The sequence below is a fragment of the Piliocolobus tephrosceles genome, chromosome 7 (genome assembly GCF_002776525.5).
Source record: "Piliocolobus tephrosceles isolate RC106 chromosome 7, ASM277652v3, whole genome shotgun sequence".
In the NCBI taxonomy this organism is placed as follows: Eukaryota; Metazoa; Chordata; class Mammalia; order Primates; family Cercopithecidae; genus Piliocolobus; species Piliocolobus tephrosceles.
In genome coordinates this window covers 36,249,771-36,274,115 of record NC_045440.1, presented here as the reverse complement: position 1 = coordinate 36,274,115, position 24,345 = coordinate 36,249,771, and the positions used below count along the sequence as shown (strand labels likewise).

Below are 24,345 nucleotides of genomic sequence, written 5' to 3'. Positions count from 1 at the left end.
AATAATAATAATAATAATAATAATAATAATAATAATAATAATCCAGTACTTTGAGTCAGGCTGTGAGCAGTGAGAAATGACTAAGCAGACAGGAGCATGATTTGTGAGCTTCCCGAAGATTCATGGTTTCAGTGAAAGATACATGGTGACCAAGAGAACTCTGCGAATTGCAGGAGAAATAGGGGTTGGAATGGGAGGAGGGGGAGAATGGCCTGGCAATGTTACTGGGGCTAAGAGGAAAAGAGCTCTGAAGATTGGTTACACAACAACGTCAGTGTATGTAACACTACTGAACTTGAATGTAAGATACTTAAATGCAGAGACAAAGTCTCACTCTGCCACCCAGGCTGGAGTGCAGTGGCACGTTCACAGCTTACTGCATCCTCGACCTCCTGGGGTGAGCCCAGGCCAGGCTAATTTTTAAATTTTTTTTAGAGATGAGATCTTGCTATGTTGCCTACGCTGGTCTTGAACTCCTGGCCTCAAGTGATCCTCTTGCCTTGGTCTCTCAAAGTGCTGGGATTACAGGCGTGAGCCACTGTGCCTGGCCTTTACCATAATTTTTAGTTACTGGCCATCACGTCCTCCATGAGAATGTTTAGGGTCTACCCTGCCAGACCTACCTTCTAGAAAGTGCAGAAGCTCAATGACAGACTTTGGTCTAGGGGCTGTTTTGTCAACGGTAAGTTGATGATGGTGTAATCATTGATGGTGCCAGTGGTGGAATTAGTGTAAAGCTATAGAAAATGGGTAAGTTTAATTGAAGGGCCAGGCACAGGGGCTCACGCCTGTAATCCCAGAACTTTGGGAGGCCGAGGTGGGCGGATCACCCTGAGGTCAGGAGTTCAAGACCAATCTGGCCAACATAGTGAAACATCATCTCTACTAAATATACAAAATTTAGCTGGGCATGGTGGGGTGCGCCTGTACTCCCAGCTACTCGAGAGGCTGACAGGCAAATTGCTTTGAAGCCAGGAGGCTGAGGTTGCAGTGAGCCGAGATCATGCCACTGCACTCCAGCCTTGGTGACACAGAGAGATTTGTCTCAAAAATAAATAAATAAATAAAAGAAAGAAAGAAAGAAAAAGAAAAAAAAGTGAGTTTAATTGGAGGGGTGGGAGGAGAGAGCACAAAGCTGGCCTGCAGGTGTATCCTGCCCTCTGCCTTTCCAGAGAGTCTCATGGGCGCACTCTAACCGGGAATCTGGAAGGTTCATATGGTCATTGCTACTTTCCAGTTGCATGACTTCTGAGGCAGCAGGTGGTGCTGTTTAGCAAACTTGGGTGCCAAGAAGAAGAAACCTGAACTTTTAACTTGAGACATTGGCCCCTGCACCCGGGTAACTCTCCCTTCCGTCTACCAGGCCAGAGGAAGGTATGGGAGGTGGGAGTCTTCTTCCTCTTTAAGCTCCTTAGAGCTCCTCTGCTGGCCCCAGGGAGGAGGGAGGGCTGAGATCTGTTTTCATGTGTGTTTCCCACGTGTGTTGGTATCCCAAACGTCTCTGGAATGCGGCTCAGGTGCAACCTTTCTGGGAGGGGTGAGGAAATTCGAGGGCATCCTCACACACCCCTCTGTCGTCGACTGGGCTGACTCACCCTCTCCTCAGCTCAGGGTAGCTTCAACAGCTTTATGAGCTCCTCTTGACCCTAGGATTACCTCCTTTCCTTAGGAAGCTGGAATTGCTCTCAGGTTTCCAGGGCTCCACAGTAAAACAGACCAAACACTCGAAAAACCTCTCCTTACATGCATTTTTAAATTTCGGATTTTTATCCAGTGAACTCAGGTTCCAGAACTGTGGTGCTTTCTGTGTGGGCAGAGCGTGGGATTAGGGAAGAGGTCTCCTTCTACCCTGGGGATCAGTATTTGATTGTTTCACTGGGCTTTGCCCCCAACAATGCTAGGATTCTGGGATGTGAGAACACAACACTGGTCTGGCAGCTTCAGCAAGTTTTAAAAAGCCCTGCACTCCAAAGCCCGTGGAACCTCACGGCACGCTGGTGTCTCTCTTAGCATACCTCTGTGTCCCTACCCTTGTTTTCCCTTGGCCTTACTTTTCTCATGGTGTTCTAATTTATATTGTTTAACTTAATTTATGTGGTGTTGTAAACAACCTTAAATCTTTTTTGAAACAGGACAGGGTACAAATAAATAGAAAGAAAAACACAGCGCTAAAAGGTTAGATGTTTTGATATTTGCTGAACCTTGTGCTGATGTAAGAAAATGACTACATCCCTCAGGAACCATAAAATCTAGAAGCCTCCAAGACTGGTGGGAGAGAGATGAACTCCTTATGGGAAAAGGCAACAGAACCACATAGCCATGACTTTGGGCCCTTGGGATTCCCCATGTTTCCCCTGGGCATTTTTCTAGGGTTGCTGCTGTTACCACCAAGTTTTCGGGTGGGGTGGAGTGGGACACTTTAACCATCTTGTCATTATGGACTCATGAACTTTCCCTTGATGCCCCTAGCAGAGCTTCTAAAGCTCTGAACTCATAAGACTGAAACTTTATTATTATTTGAAGGGGTGGCCTGCCCCTCCACACCTGTGGGCGCTTCTCGTTAGGTGGAACGAGAGACTTGAGAAAAGAAATGAGACACAGAGACAAAGTATAGAGAAAGAAAAGGTGGGCCCAGGGGACCGGCACTCAGCATACAGACGACCGGCGCCAGCACCGGTCTCTGAGTTCCCTTAGTATTTATTGATCATTATCTTTACCATCTTAGAAAAAGGGAAGTAGCAGGATAATAGGATCATCACAGGGAGAAGGTCAGCAGTAAGACATATGAATAAAGATCTCTGTGACATAAGTTTAAGGAAAAGTGCTGTGTGCCTCCATATGCTTATGTAAACATCTCCATAAACCTTTTTAGTGCATAAAGAGCAGCATTGCGCTAGCAAGTCCCACCTTCAGCCCTAAGGCGGTTTTCTCCTTTCTCAGTAAACAGAACACACAATCGGGTTTTACACCGAGATGTTCCATTGCCCAGGGACGGGCAGGAGACAGATGCTTTTCTCTATCTCAACTGCCAAGAGGCCTTCTTTCCTCTTACACTAGTCCTCCTCAGCACAGACCCTTCACGGGTGTCAGGCTGGGGGGCGATCAGGTCTTTCCCTTCCTATGAGGCCATATTTCAGACTATCACATGGGGAGAAACCTTGGACAATACCTAGCTTTCCTAGGCAGAGGTCCCTGCGAGCTTTGGCAGTGTACGTGTCCCTGGGTACTTGAGATTAAGAGAATGGTGATGACTTTTAACCAGCATACTGCCTTCAGGCACTTGTTTAACAAAGCACATCCTGCAAAGCCCAAAATCCATTAAACCTTGAGTCACCACAGCACGTCTCTTGCAAGGACAAGGTTGGGGGTAGGGTCACAGATTAATAGCATCTCAAATACAGAACCAAATGGAGTCTCTTATGTCTACTTCTTTCTATATAGACACAGTAACAGGCTGATCTCTCTTTCTTTTCCCCACAATTATTATTATTTTTTAGAGATAGGGCTTGCTCTGTCCCCCAGGCTGGAATGCAGTAGCATAATCATAGCTCACTGCAGCCTCCAAATCTTCAGCTCAAGTGATCCTCCTGCCTCAGCCTCCCGAGTACCTGGAACCACAAGCATGTGCCACCATGCCTGGCTAATTTTTTAAATTAAATTAACAATTTTAATTAATTTATTTAATTAAAATAAAAAAATGTTAAATTAAATTGTAGAGATGGGGTCTCATTGTGTTGTCCAGGCTGATCTCAAACTCCTGAGCTCAATTGATCCTCCTGCCTCAGCCTCCCGAAATGCTAAGATTACTGCCATGACCCACTGTGACTGGCTAGTTGATTCTAAAATGAATATGAAATGCAGTGGTCCAGGTGGGGCACAGTGGCTCATGACTGTAATCCCAGCACTTTGGGAGGCTGAGGCTGTTGGATAGTTTGAATGCAGAAGTTCGAGACCAGCCTGGGTAACGTGGTGAAACTCTGTCTCTACCAAAATTACAAACGATTATCTGGGCGTGGTGGCACTCACCTGTAGTCCCAGCTACTCGGGAGGCTGAGACAGGGGGATCACTTGAGTCCGGGAGGAAGAGGTTGCAGTGAGCCAAGATTGTGCCACTGTACTCTGGGCAGGGTGACAGCATGAGACCCTATCTCAAAAAAAAAAAAAAGAAAAAAGAAAAAGAAAAAGAAAAGAAAAAGAAAGAAAAATAAAAAAAAGAAATGCAAAGATCTAAGAATAGCTGATAAATCTTGACAGAGGAAGTACAAAGCTAAAGACTTTACACTACTAGATATTAAGATGTGTTATGAAACTGTGGTAATTAAGACAGTATGGTATTGGTTCTGTAATAATGAAATAGACCAGGGAACAGAATAGAGTTCAGAAACATGATATTGACAAGCTGAAAGGGGAAAGCTGGGTTATTCAATAAATGGCACTGGGTCTATGGGATATTGTAGGGGCTGAGGAAAAACTTTCCCTCTACCCTCTGAAAGTTCACTGAAAAATCAACTCACAAAAGGCAGATTAGGAAGAGAAATGGCCTACAAATTTTTTAACATGAACAGGAATCTTATCAAAATATAAGATCTCAAATAAAAATATCATTGATGCTTTTATACTATCTTGAAGTTACAGAAAGAATAGGAGCTTGGATTGGTGACAAAATAGGTTGTGGGAGGGAGAGAAGAGGGGACTGGCTAGCAAAGGTGTCTTGTTATACCGAGATCTCACAGGTAGGAGCCTTCAGAGAGAATAGGTGGTAAATGTTCCTTTCAGACCTTTAATGGTGTTCATCTTTCCTGGATTCAGGCAAGGAAGGACCTCAGAGAAAGCCTGACTGTATCACACGGATTCTCAACCGATGCAAATCTCCCTCATGAAAGACAGCTTGGGGCTGGGCGTGGTGGCTCATGCCTGTAATCCTAGCACTTTGGGAGGTCTAGGCAGACAGATCACTTGAGGTTAGGAGTTCGAGACCAACCTAACCAACATGGTGAAACCTCATCTCTACTAAAAATACAAAAATTAGCTGGGTGTGGTGGAGGGCGCCATAACCTCAGCCACTCAGGAGGCTGAGGCAGGAGAATTGCTTGAATCTAGGAGGTGGAGGCTGCAGTGAGCTGAGATGGTGCTCCTGCACTCTAGCCTGGGTGAGAGAGTGAAATTCCATCTAAAAAAAAAAAAAAAGACAGCTTGGTAGGACTCCTTCTGTCCACAGGTCCTCTGAACAACCATCTCAAAATAGGCTGGTCAAACTAGGCCGGATGTGGTGGCTCATGCTTGTAACTCCAATACTTTGGGAGGCTGTGGTGGGAAGATCGCTGGAGCCCATAGTGCGCTGTGTTTGCGTCTCTGCACTCCAGCCTGGGGGACAGAGAGAGATGCTGTCTCAAAAAAGATTTAAGATTGGGCACGGTGGCTTACGCCTGTAATCCCAACAGTTTGGGAGACCAAGGCAGGTGGATCACTTGAGGCCAGGAGTTCAAGACTAGCCTGGCCACCATGGTGACATCCTGTATCTACTAAAAATATAAAAATTAGGCCTGGCGCAGTGGTTCATGCCTGTAATCCCAGCGCTTTGGGTGGCTGAGGTTGGCGGATCACCTGAGGTCGGGAATTCAAGACCAGCCTGGCCAATATGGCAAAACCCCGTCTCTACTAAAAATACAAAAATTAGCCAGGTGTGGTGGCTCATGCCTGTAATCCCAGCTACTTGGGAGGCTGAGGCAGGAGAATCGCTTGAACCCAGGAGGTGAAGGTTGCAGGGAACCAAGATTGTGCCACTGCACTCCAGCATGGGCAATGACAAAAAAAGCAAGACTCTGTCTCAAAAAATAATAATAATAATAATTAGCCGGGTGTGGTGATGCATGCCTGTACTCCCAGCTACTTGGTAGGTTGAGGCAGGAGAATCACCTGAACCTGGGAGGCGGAGGTGCAGTGAGAGATGGTGCCACCGCACTCCAGCCTGGGTGACAGAGTGAAACCCTGTCTCAAAAAAATTTTTTTAAATGCCAAAGTGTATTTTGGAGTGAAATCTTTTGGATTCCTTCAGTATTCATATGGGGAAAAATGAATCTTGGTCCCAACAGATACTATTATGGTAGGGAAAATTTTGTGCTTCAATGGAAAACTGCATTATCTATAGCACATTCTCTGGATTATCTGATTTTGGTTCTGTGGTAGCTGTTTTACAGCTCTGTGTCTGGTGGACAATTGATAGCAATGCAAAATTCATAAAAGCAAATTGTCTAGTGGAGGGACACTCCCTGCCCCCTCCTCCAGAAAAACCAGCTTTGCCTCCATTTGCATATTCATTTCAATATTTCTGGTCTCTAAATGTGTCTATTCTTTGGATTCACCTTTGAACTGGTTGTAACACCTTACTAATTTTTCTTAATAATAAGTGAAATAAAATTTTAATGTGTTTATTTTCATGTCTGTATGAAAGTTCATAATTTTATCTTTTTTAAAAAATTAACTTTTGGGTTGGGTGCAATAGCTCATGCCTGTAATCTCAGCACTTTGGGAAGCCGAGGGAGGTGGATCACCTGAGGTTGAGTTCGAGACCAGCCTGGCCAACATGGCAAAACCCCATGTCAACTAAAAATACAAAAATTAGCTGGGTGTGGTGGCTCATGCCTGTAATCCCAGCTACTCGGGAGGCTGAGACAGGAGAATTGCTTGAACCTGGGAGGCAGAGGTTGCAGTGAGGTGAGACGGAGCCACTGCTCTCCAACCTGGGTAACAGAGCAAGACTCTGTCTCAAAAACAAAACAAAATAAAACAAAACATTAACTTTTGCCCAGGAACAGTGGCTCACGCTGTAATCCCAGAACTCTGGGAGGCCGAGGCACGTGGATCACTGGAGCTCAAGAGTTTGAGACTAATCTGGGCAATGTGGAGAAACCCCACACCTACAAAAACTACAAAAATTAGCCAAGCATTGTGGCTCATGCCTGTAGTGCCAGCTATTCACATTTGGGAGGCTGAGGTAGAAGGCTCACTGGAGCCTGGGAGGTTGAGGCTGCTGTGAGCCTTGATCATGCAGCCTGGGTGACAGAGCAAGACCCTGTCTCAAAAAAAATTAACTTTGAATAATACAAAACATTAAGTGAATTTCTAATATAAAGGTGGAAAGCAAAGCAAAATGCTTTTAGAAGACAATAAAGGAGAATATATTCATGACTTTGGGACAGCAATGATTTCTTAGCCAGGACTTAAAGCCCTAACCATAAAAGCAAAGACTGTTCATTTGGGTGTCATTAAAATTAAGAACTGCTTTTCATCAAGAAACACCACCAAGAGAGTGAAAAGGCATTCCACAGAGTGGGAGAGGATACTTGCATTACATTATAGATTTGATATCTCTATCTTTGTATTGACATCTACAAATCAACACAAAGACAGAAGAAAAATGGGCCAAAGATATGAATAGGCCCATTATGAGAAAATCATATCCAAACGGTGAAAAAGCTTAAGAAAAAGCATATAGCCTCATTAGTCACCAGGGAAATAAAAATTAAAACTATTGCACAGCTGCCAGAAGGGTGAAATACAAAAGACAATACTAAATGTCTTTGTCTGCTTGTGTTACTATAAGGAATACCCAAGTCTGGGTAATTTATAAATAAAAGAGTTTCATTTGGCTGCTGGTTCTGCTGGCTGCACAAGAAGCACAGCGCTAACATCTACTTCTGATGAGGGCTTCAACCTGCTTCCACTCATGGCGGAAGGCAAACAGAAGCCTGCGTGTGCAGAGACCATAGGGTGAGAGAGAAAGCAACAGAGACAGGGGAGGTAGCAGCCTTTTTTTTTTTTTTTTAAACAACCAGCCCAGGTTGGACGTGGTGGCTCATGCCTGTAATCCCAGCACTTTGGGAGGCAGAGGTGGGTGGATCACTTGAGGCCAGCAGCTCAAGACCAGCCTGGCCAACACAGCAAAACCCCATCTCCACTAAAAATACAAAAATTAGCTGGGCATGGTGGCAGGAGCCTGTAATCCCAGCTACTCAGGAGGCTGAGGCAGGAGAATTGCTTGAACCTGGGAGGCGGAGGTTGCAGTGAGCCGAGGTCACGCCACTGCCCTCCAGCCTGGGTGACAGAGCGAGACTCCGTCTCAAAGAAAAACAAACAAACAAACAAAATGAAAGAAAGCAATCAGCCCTTACAGGAACTTACAGAGCAAGAACTTACTACTTCCAAGACTGCACCAAGCTGCCCTGAGGTCTTGAGGGATCCGCCCCCATGACCCAAACACCTCCCATTAGGTCCCACCTCCGACACTGGGGATGACATTTTAGCATGAGGTTTGGTTGGGTCAAATATTCAAACCATAGCACTGAGGTTGACAACGATGTGGAGAAACTGGATCTCAAACACTGGTGGGAGTATAAACTGGTATAACCTATTTAGAAAATTGTTTAGCAATATCCCTTAGTGCTGAACATACACCCACCCTTTGATCCAGCAATTCCATTCTTGGGTGTGGGTGCACACTTATGTCTATGCACTGAAAGAGGAGAATGTAGAGCAATTTTATTCCCCATACCCCTGTATTCGCTTCCTGTGGTTGCTGTCACAAATTACCACTAACCGGGTGGCTTAAGACAAGAGATGGCCGGGCACAGTGGCTCACACCTGTAACCCCAGCACTTTGGGAGGCCAAGGTGGGCAGATCACCTGAAGTCAGGAGTTTGAGACTAGCCTGGGCAACACGCTGAAACCCCATCTCTACTAAAAATACAAAAATCAGCTAGGCATGGTGGTGGGCGCCTGTAATCCCAGCTACTTGGGAGGCTGAGGCAGGAGAATTGCTTGAACCTGGGAGGCAGAGATTGCAGTGAGCTGAGATTGTGCCACTGCACTGCAGCCGGGGTGACAAAGTGAGACTCCATCTCAAAAAAAAAAAAAAGACAACAAATATTTATTTTCTCACTGTCAGTTCTGGAGGTCGAAAGTCTAGAATGAAGGTGTCAGCAGGGCTGAACGCTGTCCAGAGGCTCTAAGGAGGTGTTGTCACTTGTGTCCTCTGGCTTCTGGTGGCCTTGGGCATTCCTTGGTTTGTGGATGCATCATTCTCATCTCTGCCTCCTCCTTCTCAGGGCTTTCTCCTCTTGTTTGTGTAGTCTCACTCTGCCTTGTTCTGTTAGGACACTTGTCACTGGAGTGAGGGTCCTTCTGGATAATCCAAGATGATCATCTCATATCAAGGACCTTAATTTAATTACATTGGCGAAGACTCTTGTTATATATATACAATTTATTTATTTTAGAGATAGGGTCTCACTATATTGCCCAGGCTGGAGCGCAGTGGCTGTTCACAGGTGTGATCCCACTACTGATCAGCACAGGAGTTTTGACCTTCTCTGTTTCCAACCTGGGATGGTTCACCCCTCCTTAGGCAACCTGGTGGTTCCATGCTCACAGGAGCTCACCAGATTGATACTGAACTTACCGCAGACACCAAAGCAGCCTAGTGCACTACAGTCCAGAACTCCTGGGCTCAAGCAATCTTCCAGCCTTAGACTCCTAAGTAGCTGGGACTACAGGTGCATGCCTGTATGCATGTGAGACTGTTATTTCTCACATGCCCCATGAGACTCTTATTTCTAAACAAGGTAGCATTCACAGGTCTGAGGATTAAGACATGGACATATCTTCTGGAGAGCCATCATTCAGTCCACTGCAAGCCCTAGACTACAAATAACATGAATGTCTATCAGCTTTAGAATGGAAAATAAACTGTGGTATATTAATACCATGGACTACTATAAACCAATATGAATGAAAAAATTATTGCTACAGGAACAGCATTAGTGAATCTCATAAACATAATGCTGATTGAAAGAAGCTAGATTGGTTGGGCGTGGTGGCTCACACCTGTAATCCCAGCAGTTTGGGAGGCTGAGGTGGGTGGATCACCTGAGGTCAGGAGTTTGAGACCAGCCTGGCCAATATGGTGAAACCCCGTCTCTACTAAAAATACAAAAATTAGCCAGGCATGGTAGTGTGTTCCTGTAATCCCAGCTACTCAGGAGGCTGAGGCAGGAGAATTGCTTGAACGCAGGAGGCAGAGGTTGCAGTGAGTCGTCCAGCCTGGACGACAGAGCAAGACGCTGTCTCCAAAAAAAAAAAAAAAAAAAAAGCCAGACCCAAATGTCTGATAAATGTTTGATTCACTTATGTTCAAAAATAGCAAAACTAAGCTGGGCGAGGTGGCTCACACTGTAATCCCAGGTACTTGGGAAGCTGAGGTGGGAGGATCACTTGAGTCCAGGAGTTTGAGGCTGCAGTGAGCTGTGATCATGCCATTGCACTCCAGCCTGGGTGACAAATGAGACCCTGTCTCTTAAACAAACAAACAAAAAAAAGCAAAACTAATGTATAAAGACAGAAATTAGGACAGGGGTAACTTTTGGAGAGGAGGGGGCCTGGGAAGGACTCACAGGCAGATTTCTGTAGGTGCTGATACTATTTCTTTACCTGGGTGGTGAAAATTCACCAAACCAAACATTTTGGTACACTTTATCTTTTTTTTTTTTTTTTTTTTTTTTTTTTTTTTTTTTTTTTTTGAGACAAAGTCTCGCTCTGTTGCCCAGGCTGGAGTGCAGTGGTGCGATCTCGGCTCACTGAAGGCTCTACCTCCTGGGTTCACACCATTCTCTTGCCTCAGTCTCCTGAGTAGCTGGGACTACAGGCGCCCGCTACCATGTCCGGCTAAGGTACACTTTTTCTGCATAGGATGGCTATAATACATTTTTCTTTTCATCCTCTTTCCTTTATTATAGCTATGCTACATTTTAATGAAGTTTGTTTTTAAAAAAATCTTATTACTGGCTGGGTGTGGTGGCTCACACCTGTAATCCCAGCACTTTGGGAGGCTGAGATGGGCAGACCACCTAAGGTCAGGAGTTCCAGACCAGCCTGGCTAACATGGTAAAACCCTGTCTCTATTAAAAATACAAAAATTAGCCTGGCATGGTGGTGTGCACGTGTAATCTCAACTACTTAGGAGGCTGAGGCAGGAGAATCGCTTGAACATGGGAGGCGGAGTTTGCAGTGAGCCAAGATCGCATCATTGCACTCCAGCCTGGGCAATATAATGAGACTCCATCTCAAAAAAAGAAAAAAAAAAAATTGTTACTATACAGGTGTGAGCCACCATGCCTGACTTACGATGAACAGATGTATTTTTAGCATCAGAAAACAAATACATATATATATAGAGATATATAGATATAGATATATGTGTGTGTGGAGTGGCACAATCTCAGTTCACTTTAACCTCTACCTCCTGGGTTCAGGCGATCCTTGTGCCTCAGCATCCTGAGTAGCTGGGATTACAGGCACCCACCATCATGCTGGGCTAATTTTTGCATTTTTTTTAGTAGAGACAGATATTGCCATGTCGGCCAGGCTGGTCTCAAACTCCTGACCTTAAGTCATCCACCCTCCTCGGCCTCCCAAAGCGCCGAGATTATAGGCGTGCCCAGCCAAACAATAATTTTTAAATTTAAAGATTGAGATGGGGGTCTCACTATGTTACTACCCAGGCTGGTCTTGAACCCCTGAGTTCAAGGGATCCTCCCACCTCAGCCTCCCAAAGTGTTAGGATCACAGGCATGAGCCACTATGCTGGCCTAAACCTTATATTTTAGAAAGCTAATTATACACGGTGTAGTGCTAAAGGTGGCAAGGATTGAATGGACAGATGCTGAAGCTTTGCAAGTTATTTATGTCTGTTCTACTTAACTTGAACTGCCTTCTATTTACAAAGAATCAGGAGAACTAGAAATGGTGATAGAAAGGTGAAGTACTGGCCAGCTACAGTGGCTCATGCCTGCAAGCCACTGATTTGGGAGGCCCAGGTGGGAGGTCAGCTTGAGGCCAGGAGTTTGAGACCAGCCTGGGCAACACAGTGAGACCCCATCTCTACAAAAAATAAAAAAGCCGGGCACTGGGCTGGGCGCGGTGGCTCAAGCCTCTAATCCCAGCACTTTGGGAGGCCGAGACGGGCAGATCACGAGGTCAGGAGATCAAGACCATCCTGGCTAACACGGTGAAACCCCATCTCTACTAAAAAAATACAAAAAACTAGCCAGGTGTGGTGGCGGGCGCCTGTAGTCCCAGCTACTCGGGAGGCTGAGGCAGGAGAATGGCGTGAACCCGGGAGGCGGAGCTTGCAGTGAGCTGAAATCTGGCCACTGCACTCCAGCCTGGGTGACAGAGCGAGACTCCGTCTCCAAAAAAAAAAAAAAAAAAAGCCGGGCACAGTGGCACATAGCTGTAGTCCCAGCTACTTGGGAGGTTGAGGCAGGAGGATCGCTTGAACCTAAGAGTTCAAGGTTGCAGTTGAAGCAGGAGAATAGGGAATTAGGGTAACTAAGGGTTAAGGCATAAGCAAAAGAACAGCAGGTGCAGCCAGTTCTAGGCAAGATTAGGCAGCATCCAGGCCACATCCTCACTCCTGTGATAACACTTCAGACTCTGATTTGTTGTGTACCAATCCGTCATAGGGTATAACCAATGGAGGCCTCTAAAGGGCACCTAGGGTGTTACCAAATTCTTTTAGCTTAATAAAAACCCTAAAGAACATTGCAATCGGGGCTCTTGAGTCACTTGCTCGAGCCTGCTCCCACTCCGTGGCATGCACGGATAAATCTGCACTTGAATAAATCTGCACTTTTGTTGCTTTTTCCTTTTGTTGCTTTGTGTGTTTTGTTCAATTCTTTATTTAATGCATCAAGAACCTGGACAACTCACAGTCAAGACTTCCCATCCCATAGCACCGTGAGTGATGATTGCATCATTGAACTCCAGTTTGGGCAACAGAGTGAGACCCTGTCTCTAAAAACAAACTAACAAACAAAAAAACAAAACAAGAAACAAAGATGAGGAGCCCATTTCCTGCTTTTGAGATGATTCCAAGTGAATAAAGCAAGTCCTGAATAAAGCATAAGAAATCAACTAGGAAACAGAAGCAATCTGGCTAGGACAGGCCTAAAGGAGGGATTTGTGCAGTGGGAAGGGAAGGAAAGGGGTGCACATTTTCTACTACATTGTATTTATGGGATCCAGGGGTCTTCTTTGAGGGGACCTGACAAATTGGAAAGACAATACCTTTGCATTATCTATAACATAAGCTTTGTTCAACAAAGCCATGCTCTTAACAAGATTGCAGGGGAAATGGTTAGCCACTTGCCTGTTGAGATCATTTTCTGTCCAGTTTTCTGTCCATGCCAAAGGCTTGCACGTCATTTATGGATCTACTTACCTTGAACTGCCTTCTATTTGCAAGCAATCAGGAAAGCTAGAAATGGCAATGCAGAGGTGAAGTACTGGCCGGCACGGTGGCTCGTGCCTACAAACCACTGCGTTGGGAGGCTGAGGCAAGAGGATTGCTTGAGCTCAGGAATTGAAGACCAGCCTGGGCGACACAACAAGACTCCTGTCTCTACAATAAAATTTTAAAAAATTGGCCAGGCATGGTGGTGTGTGCCTGTAGTCCCAGCTACTTGGGAGGCTGAGGCAGGAGGATTGCTTGAACCCAGGAGTTTGAGGCTGCAGTGAGCTGTGATTGCAGCACTGCGGGGACTGCAGTGAGTCTCAGGACAATGTGTTCTGCCTTGGTGAAGGGGAGAAAACAGCCACCAAGGCGCCTGGGCCACGGTTTCAACCTCCACATTGCCACAGCTATTGGAGCAAGGGAAAGAGAACCCGATGTCAGCCACTTCGACCTCCCTGCTTCTCACTGACCCCACAAGGCAGGAAGCCCTTGCTCCTCAAACCTACACCTGGAAGGTGCCCACGGCCAACCAAGCAGGCAGGAGGCTGAGGCAGTTGGACACGGGGAAGCCCGATGCCTGTTCAGAGCCAGGTGAGTGAATCACCCTGTGTGGATGTTTGTCACCACACCCCAGAGTCTGAAGCAAAGCAGAAGGTCAAGGAGCCATTTCCAGTCCCTTTCTGCTCCTCCATAGGATAGCACAAGAGCCCACCTGGAGTCCCCAGAGATGGTTTCTGAGCTAGTGTCCCTGCAGCAGGGTGATCAGGGACAATGAAGGGCCCTAGGGGAGTGATTGCCAGGAGGGTTCTCTCCCTGGAACCCCTTTTCTCCTCTCCCCCAGCATGGCACCAGAGACTCTTTTATGCAAGAGGTGCTTCCCGCTGGCCTAGACACAGCTCTGCCTTCTCATCAGCTCTAACTGCACAGCTCGGCTGCCCAGGACCATCCAGGTGGCTGGGAGTCCTAGCACTCTCTGCTCTGCTGCTTTTGAAGTGGGACAGGTGTCTCACCTGTCCAGTCTAACCTGCCAGGCTTGTCCACATGCTCAGAGCTGATTGAAACTCTTCCTCTTTCAGTCTGAGCTAGAGGCGGGGCAGGGTGGGAGGAAGGCGCAGCTGTCCTGTCCCGCCGCTGCACCCTGGCTGCGGGAGGTATTTACAAACACTCCTGGAACTCAGTGACCCTGTGCGGGTTCAGCCGGCCAGCACGGCCTGGCCTTTGGGAGCGCGGAGGGTCGGCCACGGTGGAGTCTTCCCAGGGCTGGCGGGGAGCCAGGGGCCTGCAGTGTGCCCGCCTTATCACTGCCCTTGCTGTTGTCTCTGTGCATCCCCTAGCCTGGATTCTGGGTCTGGAAAATTGGGAGAAGGCAGTGACTCCTGGGCAGAGAGTCGTGGGGACAATGTGCTCTGGGCTGGTGGAGGGGAAAAAACAGCCACCAAAGCAGCTGGAGGCAGCAAGGCAGCTCTGCGGCACACCTGGTGCTGGGGCTCTGGCCGCTCTCTTCTCTGAAAAATTTCCAGTTCCTGCCTTGGGAAGCCTCCACTCCTTTGAGCTAACCCTTGCCAGTGGCCAGTGTCCGATGAGAATGGTCTGAATTTCTCCTGGGCGGTGAGGCAGCTGTGCCCACCTCCAAACTACCACATCTGCTTTCACCAAAGTCTATTTGCGTCTCACAGAAACTCAAACACATGAGGTCACAGGTCCTTCCCCACCCTCTTTGTCCTCTAATCCTTTCCATGAGTGGAAGACATGCTTTGTTTCATACTCAGCTGGGGGGGCTGTCCAGCTAGGCTTTATACCTTGTTCTCTTTACTGGGGGAGCAGCACTAAAAATGTGAGTGTTGGAGAGGAGGGGGGACTAGAGCTGAAAAACTTCCTCCCAGGCTCAGGTGTTTGTTTGTTGGTTTTTAAAGATAGGGTCATGCCGGGCGCAGTGGCTCAAGCCTGTAATCCCAGCACTTTGGGAGGCCGAGACGGGCGGATCATGAGGTCAGGAGATCGAGACCATCCTGGCTAACACGGTGAAACCCCATCTCTACTAAAAAATACAAAAAACTAGCCGGGCGAAGTGGCGGCACCTGTGGTCCCAGCTACTCGGGAGGCTGAGACAGGACAATGGCGGGAACCCGGGAGGCGGAGCTTGCAGTGAGCCGAGATGGGCCACTGCGCTCCAGCCTGGGCTACAGAGCGACACTCCGTCTCAAAAAAAAAAAAAAAAAAAAAAAAAAGATAGGGTCCCACTCTGTTGCCGAGGCTGAAGTGCAGTGGTGCAATCATAGCTCACTGCAGCCTTGAACTCCTGGGCTCCAGCAATCCTCCCACCTCAGCCTCCCTAGTAGCTGGGACCACAGGTGGACGCCACCACACTCAGCTAATTTTTGAAGTTTGTTTTATAGAGACAGAGTTTCAGTATGTTGCCCAGGCTGCTCTTGAACTCCTGGGTTCAAGTGATCCTCTAGCCTTGGCCTCTCAAAGTGTTGGGATTACAGGTGTGAGACGCTGTGCCCCTACCTCCCCAGGTCAGTTTTGAACTGAAATCTGTGACTTTGTCCAGCTAGTGTGTAGTAGAACATTGGACAGGTAGGATAATCAAGAGGAAAGTGTATACCCTCTTATTTAATTCAGTACCAACTTAGAAGACACTCCAAGATGGGGAAGGGGTAGGCAGATTGGGGCAGAAGGCAGACAATCCCCCGGTGAAAATGAATGAAGGCATCTGGCTGTGACCTGCCTGCCAAGCTGTTGGCTGCTGGGCTCCTTCTGCTCATATCTCCCTTGCAATCTGAGAACAGCCTAACCAGGTCACTGCTCAAAGTTCTCTGAAGGCTGGCTCCCCGGTCTCACACTGTGGCATAAACTCCTTAGCCTGGTGTTCATGGTCTGAGCCCAGCCTGTCTTATTTCTGTCTTATTTCTACCACTCATTCTCAGTGGCCTCCTAAAGCATCCTACACTCCAGTCACAATGGGGTATATGAAACCTGGAAACGCCACGACTCTCTGGTCCCCGTATCTTTGCATAGGCTGTTCTCCTGTTGTCTCCTGAAATGCTCTTCTCATATGTCTCCTCCTCTTTCTGTCAAATCTGATATATCCTTCAGGGCCCAGCTGAGCCCCTCCTCCTTCACAAAAATCCACCAACTTACAGAAATCGCTCTCTCCTCAAAACACCCAAAACATCATAGTAATCAGGACTTTCTTTAGATGATGATGGAGTACTTTGGAACTGAGTCTCATTCAGCTTTGTGCCCTTGGTAGCACCTGGCACATGCCTGGCACAAAGCAAGTGCTCAATAAATTGTAACAGGGTCTCGCTCTATTGCCCAGGCTGGAGTGCAGTGACATAATCATAGCTCACTGTAGCGTCAAACTCCTGGGCTCCAGTAATCCACTCACCTTAGCCTCCTGAGTAGCTGGGACTATAGGTGCGTACCACCGTGCCTGGCTAATTATTGGTTTTATTTTTTATCTTTGTGTAGTAATGAGATCTTGCTGTGTTGCCCAGGCTGGTCTTGAAGTCCTGGCTTCAAGCGATCCTCCCACCTCGGCCTCCCAAGGCACTGGGATTGCAGGTGTGAGTCATTGCATCTGGCCTCAAGAAGTCTTTATGGAAATTAATTGAGCCATAATGTTGAATGAGTATAATGGATCATCCAGAAGGGAAAATGGCACCAAAACAACACAGTTGTTAGGCTTTCTTGCCCCTTCTATGCCTGCTGGGTCCTTTCCCCCGCTCCTCCCATCACCTTTACATATTTCCAACATGGCCAGGTGCAGTGGCTCACACCTGTAATCCCAGCACCTTGGGAGGCCAAGGTGGGCAGATTACTTGAGGTCAGGAGTTCAAGACCAGCCTGGCCAACATGGTGAAACCCCGTTTCTACTAAAAATACAAAAATTAGCGGGCATGGTGGTGTACACCTGTAATCCTAGCTACTTGGGAGGCTGAGGTACAAGACTCGTTTGAACCTGGGAGGCAGAGGTTGCAGTGAGCCAAGATTGCGCCATTGCACTCCAGCCTGGGTGACAGAGCAAGACTCTGTCTCCAAAAAGAAAAAGAAAAAAGAAAAAAAAAATTTCCAACATACTAAACAGGCCCTTCCCGCACTGCAGCTGCCCTCAGTTGCAAACCTGAGGCATACCTCTGTCTTCTAACTTCCTACATGGTAAAAGGAAACACTTGGTCCTCACGATTGGCTGACTTAACCTGCAAACTCTTCAGTTCAGTAGCACTTCCCGGGTACCTACTGTGTACCCAGGTTTGTGCTGGAGGCTGTGAAGGAGACAAGTTGAATAAGTCACCACCTGGTCCCTGCCCTCAGCAGGGCATAGGAAGTAAAATCTTGGAGAAATATGAGTGAACCCTTGCAGTGAGAGGTTGGCAAGGATAGTCAAGGGTACAACATAGAGGCCTGGAGGTAAAAAGTGTCTGGGCTACGGGTTTGTTTGTTCGGGAGATAGAGGAGAATGGGGTAGGGTGGGGCCAAAATGGAATGCCTTGAAATCTCTGTTCAGTCCGAAGATAATGTGGTTGCTGGTGAGGCAGCCAGCAGGTTAGTGAAGCAATGTGCAGTGTGGACCAGAGGGAGGAGAGCCTGGAGATTGGAGGGACATGAGTAGCCATCCACGACTGGGGTTCTGTGGGTCTGGAAGAATCAAGAGATTCATTGAACAGCCGATTGGGAGTCAGGACACTGGGATCCCAGTCCCAGCTCTGCAGAGGGACCTTGGACATGTCACTCCTCTCTTCTGAGCCTTTCCTTAACTGTAAAACTTTAAAACCTTCCAAGTGACCTTTCCAATCTGACGACTCAGTTGAACAGTTGAGCCTTTGAACTAGGACCTGGGAAATGAAGGGAAGCAGCCAATCTATTAGGCATTTGGAACAAGAAAAGGACTGCCTGGGAGCCCAGGGATAGAGGCAGGGAGAGACTAAAGAGGGCCTGGCAAGGGAGAAATGGGGAACTGCGGGCTAGGGGCCTGTTACTGTCCCGATGTTAGATTTGGCAATCCCATTTTCAGTTCCTCCTTTCTTCCCTTTTTCTAACTCAGCCTCACCTTATCTGGTGAGGGGAGGGCAAAATAGGACACTCCCACACTGAACTCATGACCCCCAGGATACCTTCACCTTTTCCCGCCCTCACAAGGTCCTCACCTTCCTCTGCAGCTGCCTTCCTCCAGAGCAAGGCTTTCCAGCGGGAGAAGTAGAAAGCATAGTGAATTGGGTGAGCATCTTCCTTAGCACCCTCATAGTTACCAACTTTATTTTTTGAGACAGGATCTTGCTCTGTTGCCTAGGCTGGGAGTGCAGTGGCACAATCTCGGCTCACTGCACCTCGACCTCCTGGGCTCCAGAGATCCTCCAGACTCAGCCTCCCAAGTAGCTGAGACCACAGGCGCTTGTCACCACTCCCATCTAATTATTTTTAATTTTTTTTGTAGAGACGGGGATCTGGCAATGTTGTCCAGGCTGGTCTCGAACTCCTGGGCTCAGGAGAGCCTCTCGTCTCAGCCTGTCAACGTGCTGGTCATGGTTATTTACTGACAACTCACCATGAGCCAGGCACTGGGCCAAGAACTGTAATGCATTATTATTATTTTTTACAGCAATCCTAGGAGGTGCCTGTCAGGTGAAGAAATTGAGACTTGACGTTAGGTAACCCGCGCAAGGCCACGACTGGCGATGTGACCCAGGAAATGAGATCTGACTTCCAAGTCAGTTCTTCGGCCAGCTCCTTCCCGCCGTGCGACCTTTGGCAGCTGGGGACCCCATCCGTCACCTACCACATCTCAGATCGGATTCTCGATGCACCCGCCCCTGCCCACGTGATTCCCCCGCCTGCCTGGCCGCGCCAGCCCAGCCTGCAGCGCCCGGCTGCCCCGAGCTGCCAGCTCGCTGAGGCCGGCGGGGCGGGGCGGGGCGCGGCGCGGCGCAGCAGGTGGAGCAGGCGGCCCGGGCAGGGGCGTGGCCTTGGCCGTGAGGGGCGTGGCCTGGCGGGGGTGTGGCCGGAAGCCTTAAAGTGGCCTGGTTGCCGGGGCGGGCCGTAGAGGCCGCCAGTCGCGGCGATCTTCTCTTCGCGTCTGGGTCGTTATCGTCACCATGTCCCTAATGGCCTCGGCGGGCCGGGGCCTGGGGGCCGTGTGGTCCCCAACCCACGTGCAGGTGACGGTGCTGCAGGCGCGGGGCCTGCGGGCCAAGGGCCCCGGGGGCACGAGCGACGCGTACGCCGTGATCCAGGTGGGCAAGGAGAAGTACGCCACCTCGGTGTCGGAGCGCAGCCTGGGCGCGCCTGTGTGGCGCGAGGAGGCCACCTTCGAGCTGCCGCCGCTGCTGTCCTCCGGGCCCGCGGCCGCCGCCACCCTGCAGCTCACCGTGCTGCACCGCGCGCTGCTCGGCCTCGACAAGTTCCTGGGCCGCGCCGAGGTGGACCTGCGGGATCTGCACCTAGACCAGGGCCGCAGGAAGACGCAGTGAGTACGGGCGGGGAGGGGAGGGCCCGGCCTGGGGGCGCGGACCCCTCTGGCAGGGAGCTCTGGGCGCTGGACCCTTCGAGAGTAAGCCGGGCAGCAGCAGGGAAGGCCTTTCGGGACTGAGCCCTTGGCCGGTGCTGGTGTTCTCACCTGGCTTCCCCTTCTGCGGCTGTCCCGCCCAGCTCTCCCAGGTTTGGGGTTTTTTGGAAGAAGGGGCCGTATCTGGGGCGCTTTTTTTTTTTTTTAACAGAGTCTCTGTCGCCCGGGTTGGAGTGCAAATGGCAATGGCACGATCTCGGCTCACTGCAACCTTCGCCTCGCAGGTTCACGTGATTCTCCTGCCTCAGCCTCCCGAGTAGCTGGGATTACAGGCACGCACCACCACGCCCAGCTAATTTTTTTTTTTTTTTTTTTTTTTTTTGAGACAGAGTCTTACTCTGTCGCCAGGCTAGAGTGTAGTGGCACGATCTCGGCTCACTGCAACCTCCGCCTCCCGGGTTCAAGCGACTCTCCTGCCTCAGCCTCCCAAGTAGCTGGGACTAGAGGCGTGCGCCACCATGCCCGGCTACTTTTTATATTTTTACTAGAGACGGGGTTTCACCGTGTTGGCCAGGCTGGTCTCGAACTTCTGACTTCACGTAATCCGCCCACCTCAACCTCCCAAAGTGTTGGGATTACAGACGTGAGCCATCGCGCCCGGCCTGGGGCGCTTTTGAATCTGCAGGACGCCCCTCCACGTCTGGCACACAGTAAGCGCTAAGTGAATTTGAGATGAATTCCAACTAAACATGGGCAGGTGCCTTCTTACTAGGGTGGTAGTCCGTGTCTGATACTCGTCTTCGCTTGGGTGGAAGGCCTCCTGGGTATTTCACTAAATGGAAGAACACTTCGAGCCCAGAATGACTGGGCCAGGGCTCAGGGCAGATGAACCGGAGGCAGGAAACCAGCCGACACCCCTGCCCTAAAGGCTAACCCCGGGGGCAACGCCTTTACAATGCAGGGCGGATGGAGGTTGGGGGAGGGGAATGGCGTATGCGGGCTGTCACCTGACTGCTAACCCCTTCTACCTCCTACTTGCCTAGGGGGTTGGTGAAGAGAATTTGCCCCTCCAGAAAGAATGTTACAACAGTGTGGTGTGTGCCCTGGGCCTCACATTAGTAAATATTTCCCCGGGTTGGAGGGAGCCCGGATGGGCCCTTGGCCGAGCAGAACTGATCATTGTTTCTTTTTGGAGTTGGTAGAGTTCTTCTCTCTGGTCCTAATCCTGGTAGCTCCCAAAGATTGTGTCAGGGTATTTCACTTCCGCAGTAAAAACGGGGCAAAAACCATTCACTCCATGATATTACCGAATTATTTGTTCCCTTTCACAGGTGTTCGGAAAGGGCAGTACTTCACCCAAAGGAACGTTTGATTATGTTCATCTAGTATACCAAAGCTAGCCTCGATTAGCTTAGCTGGTTACTTTGTTAGATCTTAAATATGCAGGCCCGTCAGCACCAAAAGCCTACAGTTTAGGAAGCACACTGATTCGCTTTGTGTGTTTTAGATATACATAGCCTTTTAACTTTTCCTTGTGAGGGAGACAGGAAAAGCCAGAGGGTTTGTCCTCAGAGGCTCCCTTTACTGTGGGGTGGGTTCCATTTCAGCATGTAGGCTTGCAAATGGAATATCTGATGATGCACTTACCTGGCCAAAGATGAACAGGCATTTCTGAACTCAAATCCGATAAAACTAGCCTTGACGTGAGGATGGATGTGGGGTATCTCACAGCATCAATTTACAAGCCATAAGGTGAGCAGTGTTTTTGCTAAGGAGAGGCTGCAGCAATGCTGATCTTCCCTCTGATTAAATGACACTGGGGGCGGTGGGTCAGCTTCCCTTCCAGCTTCAGACGGGTGCTGTTGGCCATCCATTGTCTTGCGCCATCCCAACAAGTGTGCATTCACTTCCTTCTCTGCCACCTGTTTCTTATGTGGACATTTTATCCCCTTGAGAGGTAGATCACATCTCCCTGCCAGAGATGGAGATTCCAGAGTCCTGGGTCCAGTGCCCACAGCAGCCCTGACTCATTGTTGGGCTTCTCTGTCCCTAAACAGCCAAGTTTCCCTATTTATAAATAAAGCATGTTGCCAGACTTAATTGATGTTTGTAAGATGTTTCTGGGTTCCTGGATTAATGGGGCCAATGTATTCAAGAAGTGATTGAAAAGGTTCTTTAACTGCTTTGTGAAAGATTGAAACCTCCTTGAGCTCTTTTTTTCAGGAATAGTTCAGTCTCTGCATCTTCATTTTTCTCATTTTATCCAATGTAACCCTAAACCTACACGATAATTCCCATCTATTATATGAATCAATTACCACCTAGTCACAGTATTGACTTCCAGGAAAATGGTGCTTAATTGATTTTTTTCTTTCTTAAAATAACTTCAGCCGGGCGCGGTGGCTCAAGCCTGTAATCCCAGCACTTTGGGAGGCCGAGACGGGCGGATCACGAGGTCAGGAGATCGAGACCATCCTGGCTAACACGGCGAAACCCCGTCTCTACTAAAAATACAAAAAAAAAAATTAGCCGGGCGAGGTGGCGGGCGCCTGTGGTCCCAGCTACTTCAGGAGGCTGAGGCGGGAGAATGGCGTGAACCCGCGAGGCGGAGGTTGCAGTGAGCTGAGATCCGGCCACTGCACTCCAGCCTGGCAGACAGAGCAAGACTCCGTCTCAAAAAAAAAAAAAAAAAAAAAAAAAAAAAAAAAAAAAAAAAACTTCAAAGGAAGGCTTCTTTGCATCTCTATGGGTAGATGAAATTGCAAGCTTTCCACTTTCCATCTACAACTTTCTGGGACTTTCCAAGGTGCCAAGGGTGCTGTCTGATGCCCCGGTGCCCAAGATAGCTGAGATTTAAAGAATAAGATATGCATTGAAAGGTGGAATTTTTTTTTCTTTTTTCTTTTTTTGAGACGGAGTCTCGCTCTGTCGACCGGGCTGGAGTGCAGTGGCCGGATCTCAGCTCACTGCTAGCTCCGCCTCCCGGGTTTAGGCCATTCTCCTGCCTCAGCCTCCCGAGTAGCTGGGACTACAGGCGCCCACCACCTCGCCCGGCTAGTTTTTTATATTTTTTAGTAGAGACGGGGTTTCACAGTGTTAGCCAGGATGGTTTTTTTTTCTTTTTTGAGACAGAGTCTCACTCTGTCCCCCAGGCTGGAGTGCAGTGGTGCGATCTCGGCTCACTGCAACCTCTGCCTTCCGGGTTCTGCAATTCTCCTGCCTCAGCCTCCCGAGTAGCTGGAATTTCAGGCTCCTGCCACCACACCTGGCTAATTTTTGTATTTGTAGTAGAGATGGGGTTTCACCATGTTGGTCAGGCTGGTCTTGAACTCCTGACCTCACGTGATCCACCTGCGTTGGCCTCCCAAAGTGCTGGGATTACAGGCGTGAGCCACCGTGCCCAGTGAAAGGTGGAATTTTAACAGAAGGAAATGAGGAAATGAGTTGTGCTAGAAAAGTCATTTGAACTGGTTATTAATGGTTTGACTCCATTTCAGACATTAAAAACAAGAAACAAAAGCTAAATCTTGGTCTCTGTGTATGTGTGTGTGTGTGTGTGTGTGTCTCTGTCTGTCTGTCTTTGTCTTAATCTCTAGCAAAGAAGAATTGCTGCAACAGAATATGACTTTTATCTTGGGTCCAGAAGCTGAAACTCAAGGAGTTAAAAGCTAACTGTGCAAATATTTCCATTTGTTTTATTGATAAGACCCCAGTGTCATTTATTTAGAGTCAAGATGTGATGACATACACTTTTGAAACACCAGAGGCTAACATATAAATAGGATACATCTAATAGGGAAGAATGTGTGGCCCATTAGGAAAAATTGAAATGAATTGACTTTGCACTTACACATCTGCTAAGGACCTGGGGTCTCAGTGGGTCTCAGAAACTGGGAATCGGTCAAGTACTGTGACTGCAAAACAGACATGAATCGAAGAGGTAGAATTGGGTGACCAATATGAGGGATTCTCTGCTCAACTCTCTAGTCTCATGTAGTTTGGGATCCTAGACTTGATAGAAACCTTTTTAGGAGGCTAGATGTGGTGGTTCCTACCTGTAGTCCTAGCACTTTGGGAGGCCGAGGCAGGAGGATCACTTGAGTTCAGGAGTTCAAGACCATCCTGGGTAACTTGAGACTCAAACTCTACCCAAAAAAAAAATAGCCAGGCATGTTGGCAGGCATCTTTAGTCCCAGCTATTCCGGAGGCTGAGGTGAGAAGATCATTTGAGCTCAAGAGTTAAAGGTTAGGGTGAACTGTGATCAGGCTACTGCACTCCAGCCTGGGCAACAGAGTGAGAGCCTGTCTCAAAGAAAAAAAGAAATATGCTGGGCATAGTGGCTCACGCCTGTAATCTCAGCACTTTAGGAGGCCAAGGCGGGTGGATCACCTGAGGTTAGCAGTTTGAGACCAGTCTGGCCAACATGGTGAAACCCTGTCTCTATTAAAAACACAAAAAATTAGCTGGACATGGTGGCGGGTGCCTGGGTGCCTGTAATCCCAGCTACTCGGAGGCTGAGGCAGGAGAAATGCTTGAACCCAGGAGGTG

The 24,345-nt window shown here is 48.4% G+C and overlaps 1 protein-coding gene across 3 annotated transcripts in view; it reads left to right on the top strand.

Annotated features, from left to right (window-relative positions):
* Window positions 1-19,304: 19,304 nt before the first annotated feature.
* RAB11FIP1 (RAB11 family interacting protein 1) overlaps window positions 19,305-24,345 on the top strand; it is a 39,755-nt gene continuing 34,714 nt past the window's right edge. The window contains exon 1 of one of the 3 annotated variants that reach the window (XM_023214562.2): window positions 19,305-19,757. In XM_023214562.2, the coding sequence (XP_023070330.2) occupies window positions 19,387-19,757 (371 nt within the window). In that variant the 5' untranslated portion in view covers window positions 19,305-19,386. The remainder of the gene's footprint in view (window positions 19,758-24,345) is intronic. The other 2 variants (XM_023214561.2, XM_023214563.3) reach the window with 2 other exon arrangements.